General features: G+C 38.5%; 1 protein-coding gene across 1 annotated transcript in view; it reads left to right on the top strand.

Moving 5' to 3' along the window:
• The window catches only part of usp43a (ubiquitin specific peptidase 43a), a 122,857-nt gene that overhangs the window by 91,849 nt on the left and 15,789 nt on the right, over window positions 1-15,219 (top strand). Inside the window, exon 12 of the mRNA XM_085277241.1 lies at window positions 8,340-8,459. Within this exon, the coding sequence (XP_085133367.1) occupies window positions 8,340-8,459 (120 nt within the window). The remainder of the gene's footprint in view (window positions 1-8,339; window positions 8,460-15,219) is intronic.

Below are 15,219 nucleotides of genomic sequence, written 5' to 3'. Positions count from 1 at the left end.
TGCTGTAGATATTTTGTGTATTTTTTTTAAACCCTAATAAGGATTGTCTTATGGATCTTTTTAAAATAAATGTAAAAAGAAAAATGATGGTTCCCATTTAGAATCGTTGTTACTGTGGAAAATTCTAACATTCTATGTGAAAGTGAGAGCTGAGCCGTGTTTGTATTCAGTGCTCTTTTTTTCGTTCTTTTTTCCCCCATCTGGTCGCCAGCAAGATTAAGACTAAAATCTTTGGTTGCTGATCTTATTCACTTGTTATAAACCTATGACATGCTTTGGCTTTTGAGGATGAATTCTCTTAAGTCCTTTGTGGTTTCTTTGTAATTGTTCCATTATAAATTTTATTAATCACACAAAGAACTAGAGAGAGAAACCAATTATGTCATCAGCCAGTCTTTCACACCGCCTAAAGTACCTGGGTACATGTTGCTTGGTCCCTGTGTGAGTTTTCTGTGGTTGCTTTTGTCCAAACTCATAAGACATGCACGTAAGGTCAACGTGGGTGGATGTGAGTCAGTGTTTACTCCAAATCGTCAGCTGAGACTGTCTACTATTCCCCCAGCCACTCCCAAAGTATAGCTAATTTAAAGATACTTCATTATATTAGCAGTTATTGACCTTAAATGTGTACTTTCTAGTAGTTTATAGTTACTTTACATTGCATATATTTAGGCATATTATACAGTTTATTTTTGTTTAGTTAACATTTTACAAAAAAAGAAACAAAAAGAAAAGAAAAATGTTGTGTTTTCTGACAATACCTACTAATGTTTGTACAAGCACCAGTGAAATGCCAGAGTTTTTTTCTTTTCCAGTGGTTCTGGAGAGAGGAGCTCTTTTATTTTTTTAGGGTGCTGATGTTGGCTGGGATGAAATGGTATCTTAAAGGCTAAAGTCACGGAACAAATGTCTCATTGCGCATTAAACATTGCTCCCTGATTGACTACAGATTTTAGATTTTTTTAGTTATCTAAATAAATCATGTGGCCTTTGGTGTATTCAAACACCGTGTTTATTCTACTCGAGCTATTTTGCATAATATTGCCTCTTTAAGTGAGATAAAAAGGCTTTCAAGCTATCAGTGACAGGCAATATGTTGGGCTGGAAAAAGAAGTTTGTCATATAATAGTTAAAAATGTCATTAGTGAAGTAAAACTACTCTTTTGGAAGGAAAACAAAACAGGCAAAGGTTTAGGCAAGCCTTCAGCAATTTTGTTGAAGTAAATATGTGAGCAAAAACCTGTTCAGTGAGCCTCTTTCAAATGCTAATGTTGCTTTTTATTTCACAAACTTAAAAAAATAAAATTAAACATTAATGGAGGCTTGTAGACTCTACTGTATATGAAGCTAATTAAATCTTTCTGTTCCTTGGAGTTCATTTCAAGGTCTGGGACACTTTTAAGCTGGCTGGCACACACAGCGTGCAGAAGAGGAACCGTGAAAGCTCTCCGACAGAGCAGCTTGGGTTTCTTGAATTACTTCATGGTGGACTATGGGTTATGGTTTGGATGTTTGTCCTGTTAAAGAACTTTTATATTAGTTTCTTTAACAAACTGAATGACATTTGCTAATATGTAGTGGAGTCCACTCTTTTTGTGTTTTTCCAAACAGAGCTTTGGTGATTGTGGTCAAAGAACACATGTTTAACTCCTGCTTAGCTTTTTTCTGATTTTTGTTTCCTTATTTTCTTGAGAACTGTGTACATGGCTGTGAGGTTGTAAAGTTTTCTTCTCATGAGCTTTGCCTGTATATTAGCATGGACAAAACAATAATGCAACACCAAACCCGTGTCAGCCAAACTACTCTGCAGCTCTTTTGCTATATGTATCCGATCGTGTGTTGCCTTTCTGTCCATGCAGTTTTTGCCTGAAAGATATTTTAATGTCCCACATTTTCCTTTAACTGCCATTTTAATAACATTTCTGACAGTGGAAATTGCAAATCTGAAGAACTTTGAAGTGTTTTTACATCATTTCAAACTTCTAAAGCATAACTTACCTTAATTTTAGATCCTCAACCAGTTGCTCTCTTTGATTGAATAGAATTTCATAGCTGCTGTGAAAGTGGGGCAGTGACTACTGACAACTCTTGACAGTTTAAAAGGTTTATTTTACAACAAAAAGCTTATTTAATTTAATGTTCACCATCTATTTTGTTTAAGAATCTGAAGTCTTGTCATTGGAAAGTGGACAAAACAAGTGAAAGAATCAAAGTGGCTACCATGGGAAAATAAATGCCGTAGATGGGTAAATATACTGTGCATTTTAAAAAAACACTAGTATATCTGAGCAACTGGAACTTTTTATGGCACTCTATATTATTGGATTACTGTATTTCAATATTATATATAAAAAAAAACTACAAAATATATTTTAAACTAGCATGTGCTTTAAAATAGTGTCTGCTAATTAAATTCTGTGTACTTACATAAAGTAAAAGCATCAAACGTTGAATTCATTTCCTTAAAGGTACAGTTTGTTAACAGTGTTTAGATATTTTAGACATTCTAAAAAAAATCAGTAATAAATGCATGTTTGGGACCGAACAGTAGAGTTAGTAACAGCAAGCGAACATAGAGGAGCATTTACAGGTTAGAAGACAGATTCTCTTAGGAACTAGTAGAGCCCAGAAACAGATCTATAAGAGGGCGAATACTGGAGTTTTTCTCCACCTTACTAGTCATGTGAGTTTGTTTGTATGAAAAAGAGAAAAATATAGACCTCAGGACAAAGGATGTTACATCATGTTACAGTTATTCCCCTTTTTCTTCCTGAGATGGAAATTGGGAAAAAAATAAAATGAAATAAACAACAAAACAAAAAACATCGGTGTGGATAAGATGAGTCTTAGAAGATGGAACATGCAGGCAAAGTCTGCTGAGTGTAGAGCTGTGCAGGTAGAGAGCACTAATGTTGGAGGAATGGTGTGATGAGCAGGCACGTGAGTGCTGCAGAAGAATTAATGAACAACAGAAACGTTGTTGGGCAGTGAGGTGATGAGACGGCTGGTCCAAAACTAACAGTTGTGCAAGCTGAACATCCAAGATATGACGAATAAACTTCAGTTCAGCATAGCACAATGCCTCAGCGTACCCAGCACACTGGCATGCATGAGCTGATAAGCCCCAGGTGTGCACGGTGACTGGAGTGGAGCTCGGAGAGTGGGAGATGACAGTGCAGCATCTACAATTCACAAAATTTAACAAACCAGAAGAGACAAGGACACAAACCAAATGAAGATGAGAACACAAAACAAAGCAAAAAGAGGAAAAATTGAATAAAATGATTTGCTTTTTTTAGATGGCGAATATAACTCTAGTGTTTAAATATAAAGAAGCATATATTCAATTCAATTTTATTTATACAGCCCCAAATCACGACAACACTCACCTTAAGGCACTTTAGATTGTACGGTAGATCCTACAATAACACATACAGAGAAAAAACCCAACAATCATAGGACCCCCTATGAGCAAGTGCTTTGGCAACAGTGGGAAGGAAAAACTCCCTTTTAACAGGAAGAAACTTCCGGCAGAACCAGGCTCAGGGAGGGAGGGGGCTATCTGCTATCTGGGGTGAGAGAAGGAAATCAGGATAAAAGACATGCTGTGGAAGAGAGCCAGAGATTAATAACAAGTATGATTCAGTGCAGAGAGGTCTATTAACACATAGTGAGTGAGAACGGTGACTGGAAGAATGCTCTTTCTGGACTTTAGCTCAGCATTCAATCATATCATCCCGGAGATCCTGGTCTAGAAACTGTCTCACCTGGGACTCTCCACCCCCATCTGCCTCTGGCTCAAGGACTTCCTGACAAATAGACCACAGTCTGTCAGACTCGGCCCCCACCTGTCCAGCACCATCACACTCAGCACCGGGTCTCCACAAGGATGTGTTTTGAGTCCCCTCCTGTTTACGCTCTACACATCCAACTGCTCCCCTACCCATCTCTCAAACACCATCATAAAGTTCGTGGATGACACCACAGTGGTTGGACTCATCTCAAGGGGTGATGAGTCGGACTACAGAGATGAGGTCAACAGACTGACTGAGTGGTGTTCAGTTAACAACCTCCAACTGAACACCACGAAAACTAAAGAACTTATCTTGGACTTCAGGAAGGGCAGAGCAGACCCGGCCCCACTTTACATTCACGGGAACTGTGTGGAAAGGGTACACTCCATGAGGTTTCTGGGCGTGCAGATCTCTGATGACCTCTCCTGGACTGCAAATACCATGGCGGTGGTAAAAAAGGCCCAGCAGCGTCTCCACTTTCTGAGAGTGCTCAGGAGGAACAACCTGGAGGAGAGGCTGCTGGTGACATTTTACAGAGCCACCATAGAGAGCATTCTAACGTACGGCATAACAACATGGTATGCAGGGTACTCAGCTGCGGACAGGAAAGTACTGCAGAGGGTCATCAACACAGCCCAGAAGATCACTGGCTGCTCTCTGCCCAGCCTGGAGGTCACTGCAAACTCTCGGTACCTCAGCAGAGCTGGCAATATCATCAAGGACTACTCTCACCCCAGCAACCAACTGTTTGAACTATTACCATCAGGCCGACGGTACAGGTCACATAAAACCAGGACAAACAGATTCAGGGATGGCTTCTTTCCCAGAGCGATCACCGTAGTAAATAAGCACAAATACAATTGAACCTGCTTAGCTATACCATACCGTCACTGCCATTATATTATGCTGCTATTCATACTGTCATTATATTAATGCTGCTATCCTGTATATATCGTACTTACTATTGTTTGAGTACTTGCGATTGTTTTATTGTACTTTTTATATTTTACATTTATATTTATTATTGAATCTTGCACCAAGGGAGTGGCACTCCAATTTCGTTGTACTCTGTGCAATGACAATAAAGGCTATTCTATTCTATTCTATTATTTAAGACCTTGTATGTGAGGAAAAGGACTTTGAATTCAATTCTGGATTTAACAGGAAGCCAATGAAGGGAGGCCAATATGGGACAAATATGCTCTCTCTTTCTAGTCCCTTCAGTACTCTTGCTGCAGCATTTTGGATTAACTGAAGGCATATAGAAGGATAACCTTACTAAGCACAGTGATTGCAAATAGTTTCTCTGAAAACAAAATCTGTGCTAGCAGCATCTGTAAGACTATAACAACAAGCTGGCAGCTGGTAAATAATTTATGTGCAGTTCACTTATCAACATGTTATAGCTTACATCTATTCCCACATAATATAATGATGCAGGAAAAACTGTTACAGCTGTGTCCAAAAGTCCACTCATACAAACAGGAATTAGGGAGTTTTTCTTTATATGTATTTTACCTAAGTCAGGGTAAAATGGAGAAACATTTTGCTAACCTTCAGCACAGCTTTTTGAAACAATGTGTTATGAACTAAGCAGTACATGTAAAGTCTAAATAAAAAGATTTAAAAAAAAAATACCTTAAGTCTGCATTCTTTCTAATAGCCAGCAGGTGGCGCCTCCTCTGGTTGTGTCAAAGCTTCAGGTTGAATATAAGACCACAGAGAAATGGCCCACAGCGTGTCCTTTCTCTGTGACCTCAGAAAACACTTTCCTGATTAGTTTATGGGCTCAGCCATTAGTTTCCAGTCATCCTGAATGCAACATGAAATGCTTTGTAACTGCAGACGGGAGTCTCATTGATCTAAAACACTGAACGAACCCAAAATGGTAGACTTCTCCATAAACAGAGTTGGTACTATATTCCCAAAATGCAAGCAATTCTGTTGCTCAAACTTGTCTATTGTAGGTTTTATTCATTTTTAAATTATTGAACATTATTCATTTAAATTACACTACACTCCTTCTCTGTCCTTGTTTGTTAACTTGGACACAAATAAAAGATCAGAAAAATCCTGAACTTAATGAGGATGAGTGATAAATGAAATGAAAATCACAAATGTTAACGAGCAGTAAACCTTGTCACATCTTGTAGTCAGGCAGAAATGCCTGCCTGGCCTAACAGGTCTGCAGAGCATTTCTTGAAAAGTGAAAGTGTTTTCTGAATTTAAGAAAATCAAGCTATTCGGGGCTTTTTTTGTTTGTTTTTCTTTTTACTTTATACTGCTGCTTGTTTTAGATTAACAAAGGTTTAGCAGCAAAGGCTCTTCTTAGAAACGGACAATTTGGGTTTTGTCCTGTGACATTATAACAATTTATATTGTAATCTTGCAGCCTTGGTCACTGAGCACCAAAGACAAAACCTTTTATCCTTTTTGTTTTTGCTCTTTAAGTCTGACTCCTCAAAGTTTATGACAAGTTGGCAGCTTGAAAATAATTTTTGGCAGTCCTGCAGTCAGGCCGTTGTTATATAGATGTCTTGTCATTGCTTGTGTTTATGGGGCAACACACATTATAATGGTGCTTTGTACCCAAGAACAAAATGTCAGTATAATCTCAGTACTAACAATAGTAAACAGCACATCATCTATACAAACTCTAAAGAAACACAGAAGAGATTTTTCCCACCACAGCAGCAAGATGTGCATGATGAAATCTCCTTTATGGTTTAGTTTATTATCCTCTAATATAATTATCTCATTCTGAACCCAAACCTTGGCCCTAAAGCCAAATTCCAACCCTCTGAAGCTCTCAGAAAAAAAGCACAAAGTCATAGTCAAAACTTATCCACTTTCTCAAAATCCTTCCTCCCAAGATCTAAAACCAAAACCAGTCTTTACAAAGGTAGTCGTACATGTGCACACACATTGACACACACAGTAGCATAGCAATCGTACTGCATGTGCCTCAGTGGACACTGGTATTCAAGAGTAATTTCTCTCTTTGAGAGCTCACAGAATAAGTAGTTGTAACAAGTTAGATACACTGTGTGTCCCAACGCTACAGGCAGACACACTTGTTTCCATGGCTAATTACTTGTTTGTATAGCGCTCGTTTCTTGTGCACCTCGACTCTCCCCATTGTGTTCATCACATCTTTTCATAAGCCTGCAATTGTTCCTCTCACTCCAAACTCCTCTCCCTCTGGTTCAGGAGTGCTACTACATGAATAGGGGAGAGCGATTGGACTACATGTAACAGCCTCAGCTAGCACTGAACCCGAACCACCTCCCCCTTCTCTTCTCCCTCTGCCGAGCCACAAACCACACCCCTAACTCCAACAGTAGCTTTATTTGTTTATTTATTTGTAAGAGACCCTGCACAAAAGCCAGCCAGAGAATTGACACATTGTACCAGATTTGATTAGCGTTTGCAGTTTCTTGGCAGGTAATATTTATCTGGTCACTTATTGCTATAGCAAGTGTAACCCACAATCAGACTTGCAGCTCAAAGGGCAACAGTGTGTGAAAGGGAAACATAGTTTTTCTTTATGGAAGAGAATCTAAACATGTTGTACTGCACTTTTGTGAGAGAGGCTCTGCTTTTTTGAAAACAAAACACAAAGTCTCAGTGGGCAGCGCTGACTTATTGTCTGCCTTTCAAAACCCGCCTGTAACCATAGCAACTGTAAATGTTAGGTTTCTAGCCATGAGACAGTTGTAGTAGGATTAACTGACAGCGTGTGTGCACAGGACATTTTTTAGCCTAAGGGCATTATTTATATAATAATTTTTGTGAAGTTGTCCATTTTTCCTCTGAGTACTATGACGAGCTGATGCAGCTAAAGGCATTTTTCCTGTCCAAGCAATCTTTGAGATGTCAGTCACAAACAAGTGAACCTTTTACCATTCTTTAGATTTGCCAGTCTGCAGCACAGACCTCTAAACCATAAAGCAAGAAGAGAAAAATCCCAAGATGATGCATTTTAATATGTTGAGCTAATGAAAGTGTATTTAAGGTGACCATGGCTTAGGCAGTAGAATAGATTTATCGGTAATTGGAGGGGTGGTGTACTTTTTTTTTTATCAATGGGTCCTTTAGTCTGCATGTCAAACGCACCTCAAAATTGCTCATCATTTATCATCTGCGTGTGTGTTTGGGGGGTATTTTGTAGCATCATATGAAGAGCTTTGTGAATGAGTAGAGCACTTTTAGTGGTCAATAAGATGAGTAATGTGCCATACAAAATCCAGTCATTTTATCCTCTATACAGTGACTTCAAAGCACCTTAAGGTGCTTCTGTGAAGATGAAAAACCAAAGACGAGGAAAGCGAGAAAATTGTTCCACCCTTAAGTGGAACAAGGACAAGACTTTAATTCAAAAAGCTTTCATGCAATCAGGCATCATTATGACAAAACTAAACGTGTGAAAAAATTAATCAGGCAAGCTTTTATTTTTGATCTGGGAAAGGCAAATGAAAAATAGATTAATATCACCTGCTTTATTTATGTAACTATGCACCTAATTGATGTAAATATTGATTCCAGCTTGCACCAGATGATGCCTGGAAGTGCCCCCACTGTAAGCAGCTTCAACAGGGTATGGTGAAGATGAGCCTGTGGACTCTGCCAGACATACTGATCCTCCATCTCAAGCGCTTCCGTCAGGTAGGCCAGCTTCAAAGTGGTCTCAAGTGAAGACTTTCATCTTGATCATTACATTACTACTACAGTCATCAAAATAATTTATTTAAAAGATGTCTATGGTAGTAACAAACACCTGAGGAACTATTATCTGACTCTACACAGACAATTTGACAATTTATAGAGGAGCCAGATACAGTATTCAAGAAATATGAATACACGCCTTTGAAATGACTAAAATTAACGTGATTTCAAATAGCATCAACTTACAATAATAACTTTAAGATTATTTTGTAAAATGAACTGAAATAATTATTCAAACGTTTACCGTGTTTAGTCTCATTTAAAACACATTATACAGACTACATTTAACACAACAGTGCAAAAAAACTGAAGCTAAACACAACAACAAGTCTGTTGAATGCTGCAGGAAAAGAGTATACGTGCAATTTCCAATTAACAACTAGTTATATGAACAGTCTTTTAAATAAACTGCAGTTGTCTAAAGGATTTGCTTTAACAAGAAAGCAGTTTGTGAGAACTCATCAGGATAAGAAAAGATCATTTTTATGGCTCAGTTAAGCCAAATTTCTTTCCTGAAATACTAAATGAAAAGATGAGTTTGAGTGTAAAGAAATGTAGCCTTTAATGATTTCAAAAGCACTGCAGGAAACAAGAAAGGGAAGCCAGATGAATACTGTGAAAAGGGCCATTTGTGAACAGTCATTGAAAAAGACAACCTCTCTGTCAAAGAGCAGCTCAGTATAAAAATGAGTAAAAATGAAATTGTTTCTCTGTGGATGATGGGTATGTGAAAACATGTTTGTGATAAAATACTTGCCATAACAACTACAAATTACGAATTAATAAACTCATTATTGACGGGAACTGGAAAACTGGAAAAGCTCATCCACGCCTTTGTGACCTCAAGGCTGGATTACTGCAACTCACTTTATTTTGGTCTTCATTCTGCCCTCCTTCATAGACTGCAGACAGTCCAAAATGCTGCGGCATACATTCTGACCAGAACTGGGAAGTTTGCCTGTATCACTCCTGTTCTAGCTGACCTGCATTGGCTACCCATAAAATACCGCATCCAATTTAAAATACTGCTGCTCACGTTTAAAATTACCAACAACACAGCACCGAGCTACCTTAAGGAACTCCTTAAATCGTATGTTCCTGCCAGAGCATTAAGATCATCTACTCAGTTACTCTTGGTGCAGCCTAGATCTCGGCTGAAGTCTAGAGGTGCCCGGGCGTTTGCCCTGGCTGCACCAGAGTTGTGGAATAACCTTCCGATTGTGATCCGGGCGTCCGATTCCATCCAATCTTTTAAATCACGGTTAAAAACCTATTTGTTTAATCTCGCCTTTCCTCCTTGTTAATGCTTGCACTTGACTTTTAGACTTACTCTATTTTTCCTTATACAGATTTTTATGGCTTGTGCTTTTATTATGTTTTTATTTTGATATGCATTTCATATTACCCCTGTGTATTAGTGGCATTGACCTGTGAGTATATTTGATACTTTGCTAAGGCCTTATAATACTCGTGTTACTTCTCTGTCTCTTATCTTAAGCACTTCGGTATACCACTGGTTTTTAAATGTGCTCTATAAATAAAGTTTGTTGTTGTTGTTATTGTGCTTACAGTTTCTCTTGATGGCCCAGTGTTGGATTGGATATTAGAGAGAATAAAACTGGCCTTTTATGGACTGATTTTTGCAAGAGTATAAAAGTCCCAGAAAATCCTTTGTGCCTGACCATCTTCAGGGGACTTTTTGTTGTTGTTGTTGTTGTTAAGCCACTTAACAGTGACCTGTGTGTCATTCAAGCATGAAAAGGCACTTAACTCAAGGCATAAACCATTTTTGTGTCTACACATAGCAGACAATTTAGCAAAGAACCAATTTTATAATAATAATAGATTGGATTTATATAGCGCTTTTCAAGGCACCCAAAGCGCTTTACAATGCCACTATTCATTCACACACTGGTGGAGGCAGCTACAGTTGTAGCTACAGCTGCCCTGGGGCAGACTGACAGAAGCGAGGCTGCCATTTCGCGCCATCGGCCCCTCTGGCCAACACCAGTAGGCGGTAGGGTAAAGTGTCTTGCCTAAGGACACAACGACCAGGACAGAAAGCCCGGGGATCGAACCAGCGACCTTCCGGTTACAGATACGCTTCCCAACCCCCTGAGCCACGGTTATATCATATCTTTAAGCACTTTGTTACTACCAGCCTGCCACAAACAACCACAATTTGTTTCTTTTGCTTTAATTTAATCTATGAAAAATGCAAAAGATAACAAAGTTTGACAGGGTGTTTTTGCACCAAAGTCATTCCTAAAGAGCTGTTAGCTGAAAACTTAAAGAATATCTCATCATGATCTGCAGGAAACTGGACAAGCGGAAGGAAAAAAAAAGACAAAAGTGGCCTAAAAGACAAAAGTGGCCTTAGTGCTCCCCCCCAAAAAAAAGCTATCAGTAAGTCATGAAAGTCAAGTCCTTAAAAAAAAAAAGGATGGATGCAGTGATGCATCTAACCCTTCTGTTGATCCAGCTAATGTTCGTCGAAGCATAATCAAAAATGGTCTCAGTCAAAGAGGAAAGGGAAACAGGGAGAAATGGGCTGAGGTATGGATTGAAAATCAGTGGCAACGGGTCTTTTATGCTTGAATGATTTATAGGTCAGTGCTAAGTGGCTTAAAACAAACCAAAAGGCAAGGACTGGAATGAAAATGAGAGAAAAAGCAGTCAATACCCAAATAGAAACTGAAAGATCCCCAACAGCCTGAAAAAACTATACACAGTAAGTTTCTTTCCATCCCCCTTTCCTCTTTAGTGAGATAGGCAAGCGCCATGTCACAATCATTGAAGCATGCCTCGTAGCCTGCTTCTTTAAAACCAACACCCCACCTTTCTCTGGCCTTCATGCATTATTCCAAACACGTATTATCATTATCGGTCTAAATCCCCCACACCCCATTACCTTGCCACCGTGAAGTTCTTTAATATCCTGGGAGATCCCAGTCTGGAAAGTTAAAAAGGATTCAAACCTATGCATTCTCTTCCTCAACTAAACTTTGTTTAGAGCCATGGCAACAACAAAAAAGATAAAAAGTGGTGTTTTTATGAATTCTGACTGTTTACTGAAAGGAAGAACATGAAAGAAGGGAAGTGAAAACAACTATGATGAAAGCCAATGTGCCACACAAATTAATTGCTGGTACTTTCTAACCACTCTTTATGAAACATTCTGATGTTGTACATCAATGCAGGAAAAAAACAAATGAAAACTGAAAGAGGACATGCAAAGGGTTGGTGTTACAGAAGGTGTGGGGTAAGATGGAGGCAGATGACACATAAAGGGAGTGAAATAAAGAAGAATTAGTGATCAGCCACAGACTTTTTCAGCCTCAGATATACAGATATATGCTTTTAGGATGGCTCATTCCCAGAGGCCTGCCGTGGTTAGAATCTTTCTCACTGTGTACGCCAGGCCATATTTTTCCCCACACCTGGTATAATCAGATAGATCACTGCTTTCTCCTTTTTGCTGTCTGGTGGAGTCTCTTATTATTATGTTTTTTCCCATCTGTTCACATGGTAGCTTCCCAGTACTCATCCCCGTACTGCAATTTCATAGTAATTCAGCACAGGCTTTAGAGTGTGTAGGTCATTTCCCTAGCTGAGATCATTGGGTATGCACACCAGTTTCAGTTGTACTGAATCTCCTGCCATGACCGGGTTAAAATAAACCATGCCTTTTTGCTATAACTGACCCATCACTAGTGTTTTTTTGCTCAGGGACTACAGATAGAAATTAGGTTTCGACTTCGTTTGTGCGTCTCCCTGTAATTAAACATTTGAAAAACCCTTGACACGAACCCTTGCTGCTTTCACAGGAGACTCATTAGTATCCCTTCATATGCCTGGTTCTTCTTGTTCCTTGTTTCAAAAGTGAACCCTGCCCTTTTCTTTAGATGTTTGCTTCTCTGAGTTTTAATGAACACATTGTAAGTTGTCAGTATTTTGTTGCAGCAGCTATGTTTGCTATGCCTAACACTGTAAGGTCATAACATGCGACCTTTTATTCGTAATTGGTTCACGGTAATCTTTTTAGTAACATAGTAATACTACTATACTTAAGCTTGGATATGTTACCAGCGTGCATAACAATTAAACTTTTGCCACATTAGGAAAGCACCTTGTTTTCCAGCACAGCTAACAAACAATATCCCGTGATCTGAAAAGGCTCCCTGTGTTTTGGAGAAACTTGACCAAACTTGTTTGTGTTAACAAAATGGTAGCATTTGTTAACCTTTACTTAACTAATCTGGTCTCATTTAAGCCATCACTTTGTTTTTTTCAATGGCCCTGACCAGGACAAGTTTAAGTCACAATGACACAACTAATGGTTTTAGGAAACTTCAAATTTAATAAACAAACAAACAATCTTTTAACAGAGAGTTTACAATAGTTCGTCAACTTTCACTTACATTTGCAAACACATGCCAAGCTGATGGGAGCTTAAAAACAAAAAAACATTGTTGCCACATTTAATAACATATCCTAACACACAGAAATGACTGATAAATCAATTTTATAATGATTATTTTTTTCTCCAGAAGCCAAATTAATTTTCCCTATGGGCCATATACTGAGTATAGCATTAATGCCAAAAAACATGAACATCCCTGAAGATCCTTTTGCTCCATATGTGCCAATATGCTCCTGAGACCCAGCCTATTCATTTATGTCCTCCGTGGATAGAATAGATGTAAGAAGTTATGTAGTGATGGGATTTTTCTTTTCACTTAATCTGTACAATTGCTCCGCACACTCCCCGGAGTGTAGTGCTGTAATATTTTACATTAGTGCTTAATACCGCCTTGCTGAACATAATAAATTCCTCACAGTCATTACGAGTCTTACCTGGAACTGTCGAATGTTGAGAAACTGGGACTGCTGTGGGGGGCTGCACCAATAAGCTGGACTCATTTATGCTCAATATTAATCTTATAAACTGCTGCTGATGAGAGCAGATGTTACAATTAGGCAATGAAAATGTAAGAGGTATAGTTAAAAACACCAATATTTTAAGACAATTTATCAATTTAATCAATTTTCTCAAAAACAACTGTGAGCAAAATGTGCATGTTTTTGCTAAATTTCAAATACCCTAAACTTTATTTTACTTTATAGAATATATTGTACTGCCATCTTACTTGTAGTTTCATGTATTCATGTGACGTTTTTCAGTTCTTTCTTCTTGTTCAGTGAAAGAGATCTAGTCTGTTTTTGGCCTGAACAAGTGCTTTAAAGCTGAGGTAGGACAGTCACATCAACAGCAAACGCAGCATCAGCTTTCCATTATGCATCTGACAGTTCTGGATGTCCTTTGCCTTTTGTCTCACAAAATTGTTGAATTTTTGCTGTCAGGCTGCACACTGTTTTTAGCACTTTGCTCAGGTTGAACCCCCTGACAGATGTGTGATATATATTCCCCAATAAACTCTTTTAGTTATGACATTAGCAACATGGTTAATTATTTTGCTCTGACTTACACAGCACCTCTTAGTGTATAATACAATGCCAAAATACCAATTTTAGTTGTGGGTTAATTTCACTCACTTTATCCTTCGTCCACTTCAAAAGTCCAACATTTTTCCATGTCAGATTTGGACAAACATCAGTTCTAACACCTGTCAGTGTGTCCCATTTTCTATCAAAGCATGCACTTGCCTCCATGAACAAATCACTTCCTATTGTGCTGCTCAATTTCAAACTCTTTTGTTATTCCACGTACAAAGGGAAGTAGTATATGTGGGCTGTGTCGCAGGCACCACAGCTCTTGTCCAGAGCCAAGGACAAAAAGTCAGATTTCAGGCTTTTACACTTTGCTTGGAAAGAAAGAAGCAGAAAGAGGGAAGGCCCCATGAGTTAAGCCCTGCTGATCACCTCACATGAGACCCTTTCTTCAAAAACTCTAGTATCAGATCCTGATTTTGGAGTTCCTGACTGACACACCTTTTCTCTCTGCATTAGAATTCAGTCAGTCAGTCTGCCAAAATCTGTACCAAGCACCGGCTTAGCATCAGAGACCAGAGCCAGTAATATGCACAGCACAATTTCTAAGGTTGGGGGGTTATGCAGGGCCTTCCATCATGATAAGGATTCAATCTCAGTAGGAAAGCTTCTATACTAAAAAGTGATTTGAATAAAAAATCCATACTGAATCACAAGCATGTAAGAGAAAACTGCTGGGCACTTCTTTTACTGACCTAAAACTTTTGTTTTCTGATTCTGGTTACTTCTAAAGAGCCTCTGGAATAAAACTGACAGTAAGTAAAAGCAGAATTCATTTATGTTTCTTTGACATATGCAAATAGTTTGTCTTTATTTATTTGCCGTTTAATTCATTTGGCAGCTATATGCTAGTTTTACTTTTGAATCTTTTTGTAGATGTTCAGATTCCTAACAGAGTAATATTTGCCTGCATATTCACTTGTTGTTGTACAGCTTTGTGAATCTAAATGTAGTTCTAGCTTTTACTGCAGTTGATTCCAATTGTTTGCTCACGAGCTGTTCTGTTTTTAACTTTGTCTTCAGCCACTGCTCAGTGAGATCAGGTGACAGACCTGGTCATTAAAAGTACTGACTTTACTTTCAAAAATCTCCTGACCAGCTTTCGCTGTATGTTTTGGTCAATTCATTTTCATTCAGATTAATTTATATAGGCGCAAATCACAACAACTGTTACCTCAAGGTGCTTTAT

This window comes from Mchenga conophoros, linkage group LG6 (assembly GCF_057382185.1).
Source record: "Mchenga conophoros isolate Kocher_MC1m ecotype Shallow Benthic linkage group LG6, M_conophoros_male_GT1.1, whole genome shotgun sequence".
In the NCBI taxonomy this organism is placed as follows: Eukaryota; Metazoa; Chordata; class Actinopteri; order Cichliformes; family Cichlidae; genus Mchenga; species Mchenga conophoros.
Note: the sequence above shows the minus strand (reverse complement) of the source record. Positions and strands in the feature narration are given on the sequence as shown.